The 13,922-nt window shown below is 42.8% G+C and overlaps 1 protein-coding gene across 1 annotated transcript in view; it reads right to left on the reverse strand.

The window, feature by feature from the left end:
- The window catches only part of ATP8A2 (ATPase phospholipid transporting 8A2), a 505,799-nt gene that overhangs the window by 398,601 nt on the left and 93,276 nt on the right, over positions 1–13,922 (reverse strand). The window contains exons 17-22 of the mRNA XM_037800280.1: positions 12,775–12,857; positions 9,699–9,748; positions 6,558–6,627; positions 4,771–4,855; positions 3,694–3,833; positions 2,024–2,162 (exon numbers count right to left, since the gene is read on the reverse strand). Coding sequence (XP_037656208.1) covers positions 2,024–2,162; positions 3,694–3,833; positions 4,771–4,855; positions 6,558–6,627; positions 9,699–9,748; positions 12,775–12,857 — 567 coding nt within the window. The remainder of the gene's footprint in view (positions 1–2,023; positions 2,163–3,693; positions 3,834–4,770; positions 4,856–6,557; positions 6,628–9,698; positions 9,749–12,774; positions 12,858–13,922) is intronic.

A 13,922-nucleotide genomic window follows, 5' to 3' on the forward strand; every position in this document is an offset into this window, starting at 1 on the left:
AAAAACATGAACAGAGGAAACCTCCAAGGTAATTATAAGTCTATGTCAAAGACAGCAGCCAATAAGCAGAAGGCATCCTCTTCTACAGGTCTTGAGGAATATTCCCTAAGAAAAACCAAGTAAAAATCATCTAACGGATGTGAGTTCTTCTGGTAACATAACTACAAATGCTACTATACATTCTTTTAAAAAAAATGTAAACATAATATAATGATTATATATTTTAAAAACCCGTTTGGACAGGTATCAGCTATCTTGTAAGACTCACAGAAGCCTTACTCAATGCAAGTAAAAATCTCCTTCATGAGCCTTAACTCGTTGTTTTCTGGACTGATTCCCAGCCAGCTTGCTTCCATGTGGGTCCATCCCAAACTTAGCTAGACACTGATGGGGTTGACAAAATGGACAAGCAAGGAAAGAACATATGTGCCTCCCGAGAGCAGGATGACAGGCTGCGAGGTGGAGGGAGAGGGCACTTGTCCTTTTCCAGAGCACACTAAAGCACGCTTTTCATGGTGCACACAAGAAAGCACCTAGGGAAGGTTAAGTCTGGGGCTAGGGATGTACAAACATCCTGAGACCAGCAGGAATACTCAAGATCTGTGATCAGAAGAAAGGTTATCACTACAGTTTGATTTTAATTGATGGGCTATGCATTTCTTTCACACCGCTCTAAAAGAGCAAAAAGCCTACCACCCTGAATTTCAGGTATTTCAGGTAGCAAGCAATTTTATGTGCCATCTATGAATAACAGGAGCCGTATGTCAATAGGTATTTTAGACTAAATTTATATGGGAAATAATACCTGAAGGACCAACCTATAGAGAAAGACATTACACAAAAAGGCAGTGTATTGTCCTTCATTTATAAACAGGTGGCCAACACATCCCCAAAGGGCAGTAAGCTTTGGGTTATTTTTCAGCAGTAGTGACGGTGACAGTTTGCACTGAAACAGCCTTATGCTCTTGTCCAGAAACATGCATTTGAGTGACAACCAGACGAAGTGACGGAAAAAGTCCAAGGGCAAGGCTTGGGGATGGTTTACAAACCACATGTCACTCCTCTGTGACTTAATCTCAGTTGACTGGAAGCCCAAATTGCACTTGATCAGCTGCTGCCTTGATAAGAAATAACTAAATAGCCTTTCTCTATTTCAAAAAAATGAAATGAAATTCGCCCCAGAGAACAGGTACTGCCTACAACTGTGGTTCTCTGAAAGACAGAGAAAGGGTTTTAAGGAAAGGAGGCACTGGTGGATGAGGACAATATTCCAAGGAGACCACCCTGGAGAGGTTCTAGTGGGCTTCTTTCTAAAGTGAGCCATCACATAGGGGCTATTTCCATCAACACATTTTAGATCATCCAGTCTTCACTTATTCATTCCATCCAAAATGTACAAGAGCTTGTTATACCATAATGGTGACAGAGTAAGAGATGATTAAAAAATACTTCAAATAATCAGAATTAGATTTTTAAATTAGTGTTTTAAACTCCTCCTCACACTTAAAATGTGCCTCTTTAATAGAAAAGCTATTTTGACTTAAATTCTCCTTTTTTCAATTTTCCTGTCTGTGATCCTTGGCAACCAAGGAGGTTGCCAACCAAAATGGGGAAGGGAGAGAAACAAGGACCTTGGAAAAATCCATCAATTGGTAAAGAAAATGGTTATAATTATATAAAATAGTAATGCAGATTCAAACTTAATGACATTATGCTCCAAGAGTAAAATTTTGTGGAGAAAGCAATAAGAAGATCCATGTTGTCAACTCGACTCTTGAATTTTATATTCCATACATAAGTGCATCCGATACTTTTCAGGGAGTTATAATAGTTTGAATATTCATAAGAAACAGATACTGCTTATAAGAGCTCCTTCATTTGATTTAGGTAGACTAGTCGTTGCCTTGTGAATAAGGATTTCTACCGAACGTCATTTGTCAGTACATTTGGGGAACCTGTACACACCTCTACCAGACATTCTAAAAACATAATACGTCAGGAAATTATTTTTAAAGTCGATTACCTATATTAATTGCAGTTTCCTGTTTGTCTCCTGTCAACACCCATATTTTAATTTCTGCCTTCAACAGAGTCGCTATGGTTTCGGGAACACCTGCCTGAAGGCGATCTTCTATGGCTGTGGCTCCGAGTAACAGCAAATTCTAGAATGAAAAATATGCTCAGTTAAAGACTAGAACAAAGAGCAGCATTAGGGAATTACTCTGACAAAAGAAAGGCAGTTACGATGTTCTGAGAGGTGACACTATTTCCTCTACACTGAACCTTTATTTGTAGATGGTCAATGATTTCCAGTGTATGACATTTCAAAACTACACACAATGCTGGAACCGCTCAGTACACAAAGCCAACCCAAAACTCATCATTTATTTCTTGGTACACAGGCATGTTGGACTTAGAAAAGAAGTCATCTGTAGCAGAGAGCATGGGCAAGTTTTACTTTACAGGAAATGAGCCTTCCTCTCTCACTGTGCTAAGGAGTAAAGTCTTATGTTATGTGGAATGTATGAGAAAACCTGATTCTAGATGTTTCTATAGAGATCTAGCAGGAGAGCAAAAGAGAAGTATGATGCTAAGAATTTAACAGCTGGAGAAGGAAGCATCAAAAAATCTTAAGACCAAGGAGCTATAAAATTGTGCTCCTCTGAGTCCTCTTAAAGCCACATGGAGTGTCTGCTGTCACTGAGGATGGGCGGCTTTGCCGTCCCCTGGGCGGCCTGTGCTGTGGCCTGCGGGTCTGGTCGGTTCCAAAGCCTCTGTTAACCTCGTACCTGCCCCTGATCCTCATGAGTCAGCACCTCACCTTGAGGAAAAGACCACAGGAAAAGCCAGACTAACTCTTGAGCATCTAGCACCCTCCTGGTACCACGTGGGCATGGTACCTATTTAATAGCTTTTTTTCTGATTAAAAAAATAATTTGGATATCTTCAGTAAAACATGGCAAATGAACACTTGAATTCAGCTCTACTCTTACCCAAATTCCATTAAAACGACAAACAACTGAGTACAAAACTCATGCAAAAACTGAATATAAAAACAAAATCAAAGGGGAATTAAAAAGAATGGAATGAAGATGCAAACAGGTGATGGCTTCAAAGTTAAAGAAACTAAGAAAATGGACAGACCAAGAATTACTGACACGAAACAGAAAAAAATTGTAACCTAGATCCCTAAATGGAGGAATTCAGTAAGTAGAAAGCTACCTAATGCTTTGAGAGAAACAGAAAAGAACAAAAAAAATCGAAGTGGGAAATACAGAGTAACAATGGAGATGCTTATTTTTTACTAGAGTAAGTAATTGTGAAAATTCTTAGCACAATGTCCAACCAGCCTGCAAAGCATTCTGATTGTCTATGAAATTCACTAGGGTGACCTAATCTCATTAAGCCAAATTTTCCGCAAACGCAGAAAGTCTTTGATGTGGCTTTTGACCTGGTGCTCCTTAACATGCCACTAGTGCTTAGCTGAGGGTGGCTTGATCTTTCAGAGAATCCATCAAAATGAAGTGCTTCTTGAAGCAAAGAAATAAATGGTCAAAAGCCAATGGTTAAGACACTCACAAGAAAAGAGAACATCATTACACAGTGGAAGGATTCCTGCTCAGATACTTTGTTCATTAGGTGGTCGTGTCCTTCACTAGGCATGTAACGAGTATGTCATGGGGATGGACGTACCTTTTCAATGATCTCGTAACACTCTTCCAGGCGCTGAGCTCTGTCTTTCAAGATGGTGCAGGCTTCCTGGTAGACTTTCAACCACGCCCCATACTCACTCTCAGAGAGGTCAGCGTAGGCCACACACAGAGTCCGCAAACCTGCAGAAGAGCCACAGTGCATCCTGGTCACCCGCTGGGGAAGTGGGCACATAGAATATTTTACCTCCCACAGGAAAGCATGGGGCTCCAATTTATATCAGAAGGTCTAAAATGATACAGAAATCCCCTACTTTTTTAGATCCCTTTCACTAAACTTTCACACCCCTAAAAGGGGAAATTTTTAAAATAACTATGCTGTATTTTACTATCAATCACCTCTTCTATAAATTTGGAAGCACATGAGAAATCACTACAAGTTCACTCGCCCCATAATCCAAGGGAGAGGATGCAAGAAGTATGTTTCAAGACAGCAAAAATCCAGGCTTTCAAGCAGACATGCTTATTTGTGAGTGTGTGTGCACGTGTGTGTATGTGTGTGCAGCTACGGGGACACACCAAGGCGAGAAGTCAGCAGTCAGCACTTAACCAAGGCTCCAGCTTTCATCACGTTCACTAGCAGGAAAACTTGACATCATTGTTATTTAAAGCCTTTCGAAGAGCTCCCTTCCTGTTCACTAGGATTCAATGAATTATTATTTCCTTAAGACAAGGACAAGCCGGTGTCAAAAGAAACCAAGAGAAGGACAGGGAAATAACATGAGTCTTTCGAGAAAGGGAATAATGACTATAAACTGTCTCCACACATTGTGAATTAGCTGGTCTTTTCCCCATCTGTGTACATCCTGTCCCTGCTGGTTAAGAGTTAGCAGTCATACATCGGTAACTGAATATGGACTCTGCCACACATTTCATCACCATTATAGGCTCAGAATATGGACGGCGGAAGGGACAGAGATTGGCTCTAGAAAAATAGACTCCTAAGAAGCAAGCCAAGTGCTACACAAAAGTGACACATCTCCTCAGAACCTGACTCCTTACTCAAGCACTTGAAAGTGCAACAGCCATGGTTAAAAATAACATTCCAAATTTCACTTACCTTCCGTGGCAAAGTATTCCAGATGGCATAATGTTTCCTCCATGTATTTTGAATCTTTTGAAAGTCTCTCAAAAATTACATTATCCTATAAAATAGGGAAACATTGTGACTTGCAAATCCTTATGTAAACTTTGCAGGCAGCAGTCTAAAGTCAGCTCTGTTTGGCTGGTGTTTATCTAATGCACATGACAATACTTGAGTGGGCAACCAAGAACTATAACTCTTGGCTGGATTGGTCATGAGCTTTGAAAAGCAAATTGGGTAGGGATGGGTCCCAAAAAAACGAAATCTATTATGTGCCCTAAAACTCAAACAGTAACCGTTGGGGAGGACGATGGGTGTCAGGAGAAAAATCAAAGACGATGGTGCTTGCACTCACCCAAATTTTCAAAATTCATAGCAAAGCTCAGAGCACCTTCTTGCAGAAGTAGAAAGGGTAAAATTGCATATTTGAAATTACTTAAGTAAAACCTATCCTATTCTCTCCCTCTCCCTTCCTTCTTTCCCTCCTTCCTTCTTTCTTCCCTTCCTGCCTGCCTGCCTGCCTTCCAACCACTGGAGAAAAGGAACAAGGGAAGGCACAACCACTTGGCACTGAACCCAGTCCAGCTGAGAAACACGCTGGCATGACACAGCTCATCATCCTGTGACTATTTCCAGGACTGACAGGCAGGGCTGGGGGAAATGAACACCACAGATCATCACATAGTTTTAGATACTAACGTTAAAAGAAAAGAAATCTGGTTTGTTGGTTGTGTTTTTTGGGGGGAGGGGGATTGCAGAGAAATAAATCCTACAGAAATACAAAGCACCATTACAGGATTTTCATATTCACCCTGTTCTATATTTGCAGCCTTCCTCTCCTGCCACTCACACTGACCCCTTTTGCATCTGCCGTGGTCTTTAAAACACAATGGCAAAAATACATAAATACTAAAAAGTCAAGAGAGACTCTCACATTAGAACATAAGGGGACATAAATTTAAGTTGTTACTAAAGACAGAATTCTTTAATGGGTCTAGATATAATGCATTTAGTAGTGACACGAATTACTCATTTTTTAAAAGTCAGAGTGTACTCAACGAAGACCATCCTTCTTCAAAGAATTAGTAAAGATCAGTAAGATTGTCAACAAATCATTGCTCCTAGAATAGCTTCTTCTCTAGACATGATCTCACAAATGAGCTTAATAATTCTTTCCTTCAATATATCAAGCCAAAATTTAACAGGATATAATTTTGCAAGTGGGTCCATCAACAATAATTTCTTTCTTTATATTAATCTAATGAGTTAGATTTGATTACTGGGAGGTAGAGGCAGGGTAAAAGCCTGACCAAGGAAACTGACTCCAGGAGTGTAACAAATGGACATTGTCCTCATACCAACTCCACAGCAACTGAAAAGAAAGCTGCTAGAGACTCAGTACAGGTGAGAGTACTTGAAAGAAGACAATCACGTGTATCGTCTCAAAGTCACAACACGATGGTGGTAACTAGAACGTGAATTCATCCTCCAAGGTTGAATCACACTTGGAGTGGCTGTTTCTGAAACCAGCCACTGGTTAAAAGTCAGTTGTTCACCGACCATATTTGCCACGCTGGCACAAACCACTTTTACTGTCAGCGGGCTTTTCCTATTAAGTCAACGTTAAATAGCCAGCCTGAAACAGCCTTTCAGCCTTGGGCAAATGCTCAGAAAACAATGATGATGGCAGATATTGAGAGTAACAGATGAACAAATAGTCACCAAAAATCCCCCGCTCTGTGAGACACTTATCCAAGACTTACAGCCCCTTTACAGTAGAGTCGAAGTTGTCCTGAAGGAGTTCGAACAATTACAGACATCCTTTTCCTGTCGCTGTAAGAGTTTAAAAAAAAAAAAAGTTGTCATTGGTCAAATGCTCCTAGGGTCCACATCCCAAAATAATTAAACACCAATCAAAAGGTGGCCTGGCAGCTCTAAATATGGCCAAGCTCCATTTTTTCCCCTACCTTTTTCCTCATAGTAGTACTCTATTATACATTTCCTACCCTTTTTATTTTATATCTAATTGACATAAATCTGTTTCTTTTTCTCCCACGGAAATTCACTAGCACAGCTCTTTGTAGTAGTAGAAACAGGAAAGGAGAATTTGAGCACTACTATGTATGTCTAATTTACTTCCGACAACATGTTCTATATCAAGCATTTTTCTTTCTTTAACAGCTCAAAACTATTAAGTAAATTTCCTACAAAGTAGCAAAGTGGGAGATTCAATACAGATCCATTTAATTCAAAAGTCTCTCCCCATTTTTTCTTTTAACTGGAGTCGAAAGAAATTACAAATTAGCACATTCCTAACTCAGCACCCAGGTACTCTCTAGCTCTCCTCTTTCCACTTCAGCATAAACACCTGCTCACACATCTGTCATCATGGCCCATCCTCTCTCACAAGCCTTCAGTGGCTCACCATTGCCTCTAAATTTCTCTTCAACCCATCTTTCTAGACTCACCTTGTATCCCACTAACCCTCTCACACACCAGAAGACTCACCTTTTTCCTCCTCTGTACGTTCTGTCCAGGCCTTTGCCAATAGCATCTCATTCTCCTGAAACACGCTCCTACTGAACGGGCCACCCATCTCTCTGGCCTCGCACTATGGTGATTCCCCTTGGACTATAAGCTTCTAAGAGTCGGGGCCATTACCTCCTCAGCTTCAAATAAATCCCCACATCCTAACCCACTGCATTCTTTCTGACCTGGATTTGAATTCCCTCAAATATTATTTAACCTGAGTTTCAGTTTCTGAATCTGTAAAGCAGGCTTACCACTAACTACCTCAAAGATATAGTGTCAGGATTAAGTGGCACCAGGAAAAAAGATGTCAATTCAAAAGAAAGAGAACAAAAACTTTAATCACAACCAACCCCTCTATTCTCTCATAATGTTTTCAGTATATCCTGTTTTCCTCTCTAACTCCTTTTCTTGTCCTAGCCTCTCCGTTAACTGCAGTCCCAGCCACTGCAGCCATGAAGCAGTGCGCAGTGGCCAGGGCTCAGCAAGGGGTGAGGCATAAAAAGCCTGGAGAGGGGTCTGGGATGACTCACACCCCAGAACTCAGGAACACGATGACCCACTCCCCAGACGACCCACTCCCCAGACAACCCACTCCCCAGGTGACCCACTCCCCAGGTGACCCCCTCCCCAGGTGACCCACTGCTGTTATCAACCAGCCCCAGCCCCATCACTAGATCTCCAACCCCACGGCTTCTGACCTCGCCAAGTTCAAGTTTACAGTCCTAAATCTGAAGACTGGGACTGGAAAGTATTTCCTATAAGAGGATAAAACTTGACCTTTTCCAAGTAGTTTATGAAGCAGCAGAACAAAAGCATGTGTAAGTAATTTAACAAAGGTCATTTAATAAGCCACCTAATTTTAATAATAGGAAAATATGCTTTTGAGATAGCAACAGAACCTTCCTCTAGTATCAACAGTTCCATGTTAAGGAGAAGGAAAGAAACAAAACATTAAGATGTGTTTTCTTACAAAAAACTATGAACGTTCCAGGGCTACCAGAGAATCCAACAAATATTCTTCAATTAACAAAATGTCACAGGATACCATTCCACACTCTAGAATGGCTATTATTTTTTTAAAAAGGAAGAAAATAAGAAGTATTGCCAAGGATGTGGAGAAATAGGAATGCTTATACATTGCTGGTGGCATTGTAAAATGGTGCAGCTACTGTGGAAAACAGTTTGGGTGGTTCCTCAGAAAGTTGAACATAGAATCACCGTACGATCCGGTAATTCCACACCAATGTTCACAGCAGCATTATTCACAACAGCCAAAAGGTGGAAACAACCAAAGTGTCCATCAACAGATGAATGGATAAACAAATGTGGCCTATACATACAATGGAATATTATTCAACCATAAAAAAGAATGAAGTTCTGATACGTGCAAAAGACAACATGCATGAACCCTGAAAATATCATGTTGAGTTAAATACGTGAGACACACAAAAACAGATGTGGTATGATTCCACTTACATGCAATAACTAGAATATGCATATTAATAGAGACAGAAAGTAGATCGCAGGTTACCAGGGATTGGGGGGTGTGGAGGGGGAATGGAGAGTTACTGCTTAATGTATATGCAGTTTCTGTTCAGGGTGATGGGAAAAGATTCAGTAATGGATGATAGTAACTAATGCCACTGAATTGTACACTTGGAAGAGGTTAAAATGGAAAATGCTGAGTTATATACAAAAAGTTAAAAAACATATATATGAAGGTAAGAAGAGAGGAAAAGAAAGAAAAGAAAGAGCACAAGAGACGAATGCTTCAGGACAATACTAGAGAAGCGCCCTGACACGCCAAGCTTCTGGTGGGACATTCTGACCTAATCTGTCATCTGCAGCAGCTTCTCAGATCTCGCCTGAGGAGCGCTCAAATGGGGCAAGAGGTAAGGCTTCCTGAGACCTGCGAAAGGCCAACAAAAGCGATCCCTTCATCAGAACACTCCAAACCATGCAGACACATCTGCAGCTGCCAGTGCAAGCACACCAGGCCCTGGAAGTCTAAGGAAAAGAAGGATATGGAAGTATAATGTTTCATGAAAGGAAAGAAAGGAAAGAAAGAAAGAGAGAGAGAGAGAGAGGGAGAGAGAAAGGAAGAGAGAAAGAAAGAGAGAAAGAGAAAGAAAGAAAGAAAGAAAGAAAGAAAGAAAGAAAGAAAGAAAGAAAGAAAGAAAGATGGATGATCAACTTCAATATCTTGTATAATCAAAGTCACAGGTTCCAGGGAGAAGAGGATTTGCAGAGATACATTTATTCTATTTAACAGCTAAATGTTATATTTAATCATACCACACAATCATGCAAGCTCTCTGATCAACCAGCTAACTATATATAAGTATTTCAAGTGTAGGAAAAGAGAAACATACCTAGAAAATTCCAGGACATTAAGGATTCCAAACGTCTGCTCCTGCCCCATCTAAAGGAAGGGAGAAAAAAACTTATTTTTACCTGAAGTGCAAAGGTGCAAAGTATTAACATCTCAAAACAATTCTCTCCCGAGACATAAATACACACACACTTTCCTCCTTCTACCCCTCTGACTTGTACTCTTAAGTCTGGTGGGGCCACAGCTCCCTCTTCTGGTAGAAGCTTCTCACTGTTCTCAGTGTTGGCGTCAACACCTGGCTGGTACAGCAACTTCCAAAGCATGAAGACAAAGGGCACACTCTTCAAGACCTACTGTTTCTTCTCTGAAACCTTGGGGCCAGGTATGTCTCTGAATTTAGAATTTTACAGATTTTTTAAAGGTCTATGCCTAGACCATACACCACAATGTCCCCACTGGGGTCTGTAACACAATACATCAATTTTCCTCAGCAAAATATATGGCAATTCACATAAAGTAAGATTCATAAAGACCTTAAGTGGCCTCCTGTCAGTTCTGGTTAGGCTTGGCTGCCAAATGACACAGTCCCAAACTTGAGGGAAAACTTTTGGACTTCAAAACTTTTCTTTGGAGTTTGGATTTGAGGATAAAGTCTGATGAATCTGCATTCGATTTTAGAGCAATTAATCAAATGTCCTTTCTCTTCAGGTTCTTTCAAGTTAGACCTCAATATTCTCCACATAAAAATTCCAGATAATGTGCATGCCATATTCAAACTCTTTTAAACCTAACCTGCTCTCTATTTCCCCAACACATCAGAGTGGGAAAAGCATGGGCCTTGGAGTACAACAGATGTGAGTTCAAACCCAGTCTCTGCCACGAAGCGAGTGACTTCTTTCTGCTTGGTGATAGCATGGCCAGCTTATTTGAGCCTTCCTCAGCCTCATTCAACTCTTTCTGAATCCACCAGTCCCCTTCCTTCCCAGTCTGCCCCAGCTTTGCGACCAATCCGTCCAGAAATGGCCTCTTTGCTGCCCAAGGAGAGGCCTCCTTTTTGCACCCACTATTCAGTCCCTCTTGTGTGCGGCCAATGGACTCAGCCTGGAGAGGGAGATCGAATCTGCTATCTGATTCTCAGTATGGGCATTTTATGTAAACAGCTGGCAAGTAATTCAGAAATTTTTGATTTGGTGATATCCTGGTTGTGATGGTTTGAAGCTGTATATACCCCAGAAAAGATCGTGTTCTTAAAGCTAATCCATTCATGCAGGTGTAGACCTATTGTGGGTGGCACCTTTTGATTAGGTTGTTTCAGCTGAGGTGTGCCCAGGTGGGTCTTAATCCTCTCACTGGAGTCTTTTATAAAAGAAGCTGAGAGAGAAGCAGCCAGAAGCTGAGAGAGAAGACAGAAAAAGGACATAGAGAAAACCAGAGAAGCTGAGAGAGGACATAAAGAAAATAGAGAGAAACCACAGAAACAGAGAGGAAGCCACTGAAGCCAGAAGCTGGAAGCAATGAAACCCGGAAGAGAAGGGAGAGATCAGCAGACACCGCCGTGGGCCTGCCCATGTCACAGAAGAGCAGAGGAGTGCCTGCAGCCAGTCTTCGGGGAGAAGGTATCGTCCTGTCGATGCCTGGACTTGGACATTTTCACAGCCTCAGAACTGTAAGCTTAGATGCTAAAAAATCCCCATTGTTACAAACCAATCCATTTCTGGTATACTGCACTGAGTCAGCTTTAGCAAACTAAAATACCGGTATTAAAGACCGGAAAGGATTTTTAGAATGATTATGAGTTATGAGCCCTGCCCCGTCAGGTACTGTTTGTTACTCCCAGAAAAGGCCTTAACACTTTGATGAGATAATGCAGGGGCAGCAGCATCTAGCACTATGATGACACGGCCAGTGGGCTCCCCGGCGTTGTTAGGAAAGCAGGAGCAGCTGGCTTCTCCCCGGCCGCGCCCACCCCTAGATGCTCAGAGCTGGCCATCGGCGCCCATGTAACTGACGATACTGCAATGATGGTGAAAAGTCTCCTCAAACCGAGGGGAACAGGACCTCATGTTTGAAAAGCTTCAGTGGAGGAGATGCAAACTTCACAAAGTGCTTCATTCACTTTGAATGACTGCACATTTCCCTCCACTGACTGAAATAAATAAAAATAAATACGATCTGGTCTCTGCACTCTGTAAGAAAAGAAAGAAAAATGCCAAGAAGTGGGCACTTCATAAAAGGTACAACATCTTATAGATTTAGTGTGTAAGTAAAAGAAAAAAAAAACTGACTACTACCATGTCAGAAATGATATCGAGTTATCATACCAGTTGTAAGTGAGCTTTCAATGAATCAAAGAGGTTTAGGGTTTTAAGGACGAACAAAGCCAAAAAGTAATCATATAGGAGTCCTTCCCCAACCGAGGGCTGGGGAACGGCAGAGACGGCCTCTTCACCTGACCAAACCAGACAGAAATAAAGTGCAGTCCTTATAACCGGTAGTCACTGAAAGTGCCCAGTTTCACTGATCCTCATCTTCATGACCCTCTCTTCCCCCCTCACCTGTTGATCTTATTCTTGATTTGTTTTTCCTATCACCAAACTTCTCCCTCCATCCCTAGTAAGGAAAACTCAAAATAAAATAAATTAAATAATAATAAAATTTTAAATAATAAAATAAAATAATGTCAGGAAAAAAACACAGACTCAGTGCAGACAAAGAGATCTTAAACTCTGTCTTCCTTCTCTTGTGACTGAGGACACACCGTTACGTGCTACGGCAAAAAAGCTAAAGACGCAACCCTGTCCTCAAAGACCAGTGGGTCATGAAGTTACTTTCCCAACTCTCAGGGAACGAAGAAGAGGTTTGTTAAGTGCTTTGCTACAAATAACTTCACATCAGCGTCTAGAAGGCTTGTGGCGACTCATCTTCGGGAGAGAAAATGACTGCTGTGCAAAAGCAACAAAGATAAGCTAATAGGACCACACGATCTCCCCGTTTCTCACAGAAAACAAAACAGCAATTTAATTACCGTCTCCACAAAAGGCATGCTGTTTTAAACACATCATCATCAGAACAAGCTGAGTCTAAAACGCTGCGAGGGGAGCAGGCGCTTCACTTACGGCCTCTATGATGACCGAGTAGGGGGTTCTGCCGGCGAAGACAAAGCCGAGCTTCCTCGCTCCTTTCACCAGGGCGGCTTCATCTGTCAACAAAGAGTCTGGGGAGGCACTGACCAGTGGCTCCAAATGACATAACCCCGCATGGAAAGGATTCTTTCTCAAACGAGCACACCCCACGCCAGCTCTAGAGGCCCGGCCGTGTCTGAACGGCGGGAAAGGACTCGGGGTGGGTTGCTCACCTCCCACCACGCGTGTCCTGAAATGGGCACATCTGTCCGTGTGGCCTTAGAGTTAGTGCACCAGGGCAAAGTGAACTGCATGCCTACTTCTCCCGGCAGGGGTCAAGTCCTCTCTAGTTGACATCCCCTTTAATTGCTGACTAAATATCTTCTCTGAGTGCCATGGATTGAATCGTCCCCCAGCCCCAGGATAGGCTGAAGTCCTGCTCCCGGCACCTTAGAGAGGAGGCACAAGTTAGAACAAGGTTGCCCTGGAATGGGGTGGACCTGCAATCCAGTATGACTGGGGAACTTTGGAAGGGAGAGCGCCATGAAGTTCCCGGATGCCACTGGGCCAGGGGACAGGCACGGAGCAGATCCTCCCCCACAGGCCTCAGAGGGAGCCGGCCCCACCGACACCTGGATGTCGGACCTCTGGCCTCCAGCGCTGCAGGACGATCAGTTTCTGAGGTTGAAGCCACCAGGTGGTTGTACCAAGCAACCCAGACACCAAGCAAGGCAATGTCTTGGTGCCAGCGCTGTGGGGTCCCAGCACACAGGATGTGATCAACACTCCCATCCGGTAGGACAGATTCTCCAGCAGTTGGAAAATCCATGAGGTGTTGGGTAAGCAGAGATGCCAACCCTGGTCTCGCTTCAGAGCTTTCACTCAGACCCTCCCTGCTGCCCGGACATGTGCGGCGACCCGGGGTCTCCTTCCCCATGGTCAAAACGTCAGGAGAGCTGGGATAGCCCAGCACCTGGGGCCTGTGGTCTCAGCACCTGTAACCTGTAACCTGTTACCGTGAAAGGGGTGGGGCCAGAGGCAGGGAGCAGGGTCTTTCTGGGGTGGCTGCCCCCCACATTGCCCACAAGTCACCAACAGCACCCGGGTCTCCAGGGTGGGGACCGCAGGGCCCACCCCGCAGG

This window comes from Choloepus didactylus, chromosome 12 (genome assembly GCF_015220235.1).
Source record: "Choloepus didactylus isolate mChoDid1 chromosome 12, mChoDid1.pri, whole genome shotgun sequence".
NCBI classification, from domain to species: Eukaryota; Metazoa; Chordata; class Mammalia; order Pilosa; family Megalonychidae; genus Choloepus; species Choloepus didactylus.